Source organism: Mandrillus leucophaeus, unplaced genomic scaffold (assembly GCF_000951045.1).
Source record: "Mandrillus leucophaeus isolate KB7577 unplaced genomic scaffold, Mleu.le_1.0 Scaffold1080, whole genome shotgun sequence".
Taxonomy (NCBI): Eukaryota; Metazoa; Chordata; class Mammalia; order Primates; family Cercopithecidae; genus Mandrillus; species Mandrillus leucophaeus.
This window is the reverse complement of record NW_012098988.1, coordinates 926,672-932,693: the sequence shown is the minus strand read 5'-3', so window position 1 is coordinate 932,693 and position 6,022 is coordinate 926,672. Positions and strand designations below refer to the sequence as shown.

General features: G+C 40.8%; 1 protein-coding gene across 2 annotated transcripts in view; it reads left to right on the top strand.

Moving 5' to 3' along the window:
- CPOX (coproporphyrinogen oxidase) overlaps positions 1-6,022 on the top strand; it is a 14,551-nt gene continuing 8,529 nt past the window's right edge. For both annotated transcript variants that reach the window (XM_011987103.1, XM_011987094.1), the window contains exons 1-4: positions 1-284; positions 2,036-2,179; positions 2,449-2,559; positions 4,350-4,491. In XM_011987103.1, the coding sequence (XP_011842493.1) occupies positions 32-284; positions 2,036-2,179; positions 2,449-2,559; positions 4,350-4,491 (650 nt within the window). In that variant the 5' untranslated portion in view covers positions 1-31. The remainder of the gene's footprint in view (positions 285-2,035; positions 2,180-2,448; positions 2,560-4,349; positions 4,492-6,022) is intronic.

The following is a 6,022-nucleotide window of genomic DNA, read 5'->3' as shown; positions in this document are numbered from 1 at the left end:
CGCTGCCCTCGGGCATGTGCAGCGGGCGGAGATGTTGCCTAAGAGCTCGGGGACGCGGGCCCCTTCGCTGGGGAGGCCGGAGGAGGAGGATGAGCTGGCCCGCCGCTGCAGCAGCTTCATGGCCCCGCCTGTGACCGACCTGGGCGAGCTGCGAAGGAGGCCGGGCGACATGAAGACCAAGATGGAGCTGTTGATCCTGGAGACCCAGGCCCAGGTGTGTCAGGCTCTGGCACAGGTAGACGGGGGCGCCAGCTTTTCTGTGGACCGGTGGGAGAGGAAGGAAGGTAAGGAGGCCGGCCCTTGGCGGGAGGTGGAGATGGGGGAAAAAGGGTCAGGTTCCAGATTGCAGACAGAAAATATAATAGTTCACAATATGAGATGGGGTAGGTAGGGGGTACCCACAGAGAGGCCGCTTGGTTAGAGGCCGCTGATAAAAAGATGGACACGAAAGGGTCACCAGCCCTCTGCTTGCAGGTGTGGACCCAGATCAGCTGTCACTGTGGTACTGCATTTCAAAATCTTTGCAATTCCATAGCAGCTTTTTGTTTGTTTGTTTGTTTGTTTGTTTTAGAACTTTTAAGGGGTATTTGTAACTAACAAGCTTAGATGTCCAAAGTTCGTTATTGAACATAAATTTCAATAGATTATGGAACACATTTTGTCTCCTTCTCTGGGTGAATTTGCGCTTTTTCCTCTTTAGGAGATGGAAAGAACTCATCTCCTGCGCGCTAAGTGTTGGCGAAACTCCTCCAGCCAGGATGTCATTGTGTCAGAGTCTTCCTACTTCTTTTGACTGTTGCGCAAGATATATTTGTTTGGTTTCTCAGTAGCACTACCAAATGCACGCGTCAGATTTCCTGCTAGGAAAGTCTTCCCTTCTAATGTCAAAATACCTGAGCATCAGAACCCAGTTCTCATAGAGGCATACATTCATGACCGTGTTGTTGCCCATACAGTGAAACCCCACATCTTGAGTGGAAACTTGAAGGATTCCTGACTTTTCCTGTTTTGAGCTGTGATATTGCTACATCTATATTAAATGAAATTCAGTCTAGTTTTCCATCTTGTAATGTTTTCAAGCAAAGACCACTGAACTAGGACAGAACCTCAAGTACTAGACTAGCCATGTGACCCTCAGAAGTTACTTTTTTTATGGCTGTTTTCCCATCTATGAAATATATATATATTTCATCTCATTTAATCCTCATACTACCCATATATATGGATGGAATAAATGTGAAGTGCTTAGAATATTGTCTGAAGCATAGGCAGCATTTAGATAAATTGTTGCAGCCACTCGTCAGCAGTTTGGTCTTGGATAAGATATTTTGCCCCTCTGGTCCTCAGTTTTCTCATTTGGAATATATGAGGGTTGTACTGGATCATCTTATCTCCCATCCAGCTCTAAATGTTCTTAGAAATAAAACAAGCCAAACATGAACTTTGATGAAACATTGTCCTTAAGGTGACCCTAGTACCTTAAAAAAAATTAGTAGTAAGCCTCATACACGTGACTACTAATGTGCGTCTCACTTTAAGGTTCTGAATCCCTTCAGAGTTTGAATATCTACTGTTTCTTAATTGCCTGTAAATAAAATTAAAAGGCAAACAGCACACTGAGAAAGAAATTTTTGAAACAATATTGATCTCTTAAATTCAGCAATAATGGAACACCCTTCAAGTCTACCCATTCCCATTTTTAACCTTAGCTTTCTCTCATATATCATAACTGATAGATGCCATTCTGAACAGTAGAATCTGAAGGGAGAATATTCCAGTGATTTATTTTAGATGATGGCAGGAGAATGTTGAAGAAATATTCAGTTTAGCGATATGAGAAGGTCCAGTATTTGCCCAGTATTAATAGTGTATGTTATAAAGCTGAGCTGGTTATCTAATTGTATTGTACATAAAATGATAAATACACTGATATAAAAGATTTGGGAAACAGGAAGATAACCATCTTCATGCCAGGGTTGCTTTCAGTTTTGCACATACTCTTACATTCCCTCCTTTTTTACATTTCTATACACAGGAGGTGGTGGCATCAGCTGTGTACTTCAAGATGGGTGTGTTTTCGAAAAGGCTGGGGTGAGCATTTCTGTTGTTCATGGAAATCTTTCAGAGGAAGCTGCCAAACAAATGAGAAGCAGAGGAAAAGTTCTGAAGACTAAAGATGGTAAATCAGACAGCCTCGACAGTCTTTAATAGTCCCTGCAAACCTTATTTTGCCCACAAGTTTTATTTATAAATTAAATACTGCTTCTGAAAAAAGCCATTTGAGTTCATATGCTGCATGTTGAGAATTACTTTTTTTAAGTTATGTTTTTAAGAGACAATGTAAAAATCAGCTTTTGAAAATTGACTTAGAAATCTTATTAGAGTTAAATTGTATCGAGCCATTCAAGGTAACTGAATATAGCTCACTACTCGTATTTTACTTTCCAGGTAAATTGCCATTTTGCGCTATGGGCGTGAGCTCTGTTATCCACCCCAAGAATCCTCATGCTCCTACTATCCATTTCAACTACAGATACTTTGAAGTAGAAGAAGCTGATGGTAAGGGTCTCAGGAGCTATGGAAAGTACCATTGTGCAAAATGTGCATTTTGAAACAGATAAGAGAGCATAACATCTAAAAGTGAGAAAGAGTAGTCTTAAGTAGGTCTTTCAGGAGGTATATAAAGGCAATTTCTTGGCAAGTGCAATGGATTCTGCCCAAGACATGACAAGTAAGAATGGGGCCAGGCATGGTGGCTCATGCCTGTAATCCCAGCACTTTGGGAGGCTGAGGCGGGTGGATCACTTGAGGTCAGGAGTTCAAGACCAGCCTGACCAACATGGTGAAACCCCCTCTCTACTAAAAATACAAAAACTTAGCTGGGTGTGGTGGCACGCACCTGTAGTCCCAGCTACTTGGGCGGCTGAGGTGGAAGAATCACTTCAACCTGGGTGACAGGTTGCGGTGAGCGGAGATTGCTCCACTGCACTGCACTCCAGCCTGGGTGACAGAGCGAGACTCCATCTCATTAAAAAAAAAAAAAAAAAAAAAAAGAACGGTATTGACTGACTCTAACCTTCCCATATCTTCCCATATTTCCTCTAGCATAGAAGGAATGATTTAATGAACCTGAACTTCAGTGTGCGCCCAGGGTTCTTTGCAAACATAAATTCATTACATCTGAAGGAACACCTTATGTACGAGGTTAAGTTGAAATTGAGAACTTGCTTTTGGAAAATATTTTACGTATGCATAGCTTTGCTAGTCACCAGGGCATTAGCAGTGGGTCTAAAGTGGGATACAGTTGATGATGCCGCCTGTGCATGTAGTTCCAGCCTGTCTCTTACCTGATGCCACATGTCAGAGTACCTGTGCAGTGCCACGCCTATTCCTATTGGTGTCTCTGTAGGTGATGGCATTTAAAGTCACTGCTTTAACTTTTCATTTTGAAGCCATTCAGCGTGGTTCAACCTTTTATGTTTAAAGTTGCTAACTAGTATTGACAACTCATACACCCGTGAACATATGAAACAGTTATTCTCAAGTGGTAAGTTACCTCAGCAAGTGTTTTTACTCTTTCTAGGAAAGGGGAGGGGTGGTAGTGGTTCTTAATACAAGGAGTGTCAGAATCTCCTGGGAAGTGTTTATAAACTACAGATTCCTGGGTCAGAGATGTGGGTTTGTTTTTGGTTTTTCTTTTTTGTGATCTAGCTATTTTAAGCTCCTCATGTGATTCTCCTCTACAGCCAGAGTTGCAATCCACTTCCTGATCCACCAGTGTACTGTTTTATCACTCACTGCCCTGCATATCATTCCTTGCAAGTTCCACTTTCTTACTTTTTACTTTATTTCTAATTTTTTGTTGTTGTTTTGTTTTGTTTTTTTGAGATGGAGTCTCACTCTTGTCTCCCAGGCTGGAGTGCAGTGGTGCGATCTCAGCTTACTGCAACCTCCACCTCCTGGGTTCAAGCGATTCTCCTGCCTCAGCCTCCCGAGTAGCTGGGATTATAGGTGGCCACCACGCCCGGCTATTTTTTGTATTTTTAGTAGCAGCGAGATTTCACCATATTGGCCAGGCTGGTCTCGAACTCCTGACCTCAGGAGATCTGCCCACCTCGGCCTCCCAAAGTGCTGGGATTACAGGCATGAGCCACCGCACCTGGCCGCTTTTACTTCTCTTTTTCTGCCCGGGCCTTACTGGTCTTCAGAGCTAAAATCAGTTAAAATTTTTTTTTATTGTCATCCATTTTATGCTGAATAAATTAAGCTGCTAAATTAAGTTTTCTAATATAGCCAGTAATGCTGAATCTCGAAAGTCCGCATTAGAATCCCATGTCTTGATTTGGTAGGCAACAAGCAGTGGTGGTTTGGTGGTGGATGTGACCTCACTCCAACATACTTGAACCAAGAAGACGCTGTCCATTTTCACAGAACTCTAAAGGAGGCTTGTGACCAGCATGGTCCAGAGCTCTACCCCAAATTTAAAAAATGGTAGGTAAAGTTACTGAACTTTCATGACCCCAAAATTACATTCTATTCCTTCTGAAGGCAACTATTATGTCACTAAATACTCTCTTCTGCTTATGAAAATGAAACTATTTTTCTTACTTTACTCATCAGAAGAATTAGAATACTAGTTTTAAGTGGTTGTATTAAGTTATTTAGTTAGGAATATTATAATATAATTGAGTAGTAACATCTTTTTATTCCAAATGATTTAGAATGATAGACTGTAAACTATAAGGTGATCTATGCTTGAGAATGAGAGGCTTTTTAATCTAGAGTGGGTTGTTAAATTCTCATTCCAGATGAGAATGATTGTTCCTGATGTTGACTTGGGAATGTGTAAGGGCATGGGAAGGGTTGGAGAACCACTAGAGGGAGATGCCCACATACCAGAGATTTTGGCCAAGGGGAAAGAGGAATTGGAGAATTTGTTGAAGAAATTCTAATGATAAAATAAGAAAACAAACAAAAGTTGGAAGAAGACCCAGAATATTTGTTATCATCAAATGGAATCTTGGCACAAATTGTTTGGAATATGAGTAAAGTACTCAATTTTGCTTAGCGCTCATTGACATTCTTGAAAAAGGAATAACAGAAAGAATTTTTGTCTTTTTGCTTTGTTTTTAGAGCTAATAGTTGTAGAATGTTAATGTCATTTATGCAAGAGTGTGGAGTTCAGCTTTAAAATTGCCAGAAAAGATGAAACATTTGAATATTCTCCTCTTGATTTAACATTACTACTGAAAAGTATATAACCATGGATGCATGCAGATACTAGTTGTCTTGTAAACTCTCTCAGAACTTAGCATCCTTCCAGGAGGACTAATAGAGTAGACAGTTCTCTTTTGGTTCTTTTTTCTAGCTATTACTGAGATGACTTTAAGCAGTGTTAGGTAATAAAATATCTAGGGTGCTAGCTAGTTAAAAAGAAGTTTTTAGTATAAGTGCTTGGGTTTGAATATTTGTCCCCTCCAAAACTCATGTCGAAATGTAACCCCCAATCTGGCAGTATTAAGAGCTGGGCCCTTTAAGAGGTGATTGGGCAAAGCCCTGATGGATGGATTAATCCATTCATGCATTAATGGGTTAAATTCATGGGAGCGGGACTGGTGGCTTTATAAGAAGAGACCTGAGCTAGCACGTTCAGCCCCCGACCATGTGATGTGCGCTGCCTCAGGACTCTGTAGAGACCCCACCAGCAAGAATGCTCACACTGGATAAAGCCCCTCAAACTTGGACTTCTCAGCTTCCATAACTTAAGAAATAAGTTCCTTTTACTTATAAATTATGCAGTTTCAGCAATTCTGTTATAAGCAAAGGAACACCAACTAAGAAGTAAGTAGATTACTTAATTTTATAATGTTTTGAAGAGAGATTTTGAAATGGTATGATTTGGGTTAAAAACTGACTTTACAGTCTTGCTCAGGATATACTTTTTTAGACTGTGTTAATAAAATGTGCATATAAAGAAGGCCAACAAGTCATGATTGAGGTGAATTCTACCGATGTGTCAGTT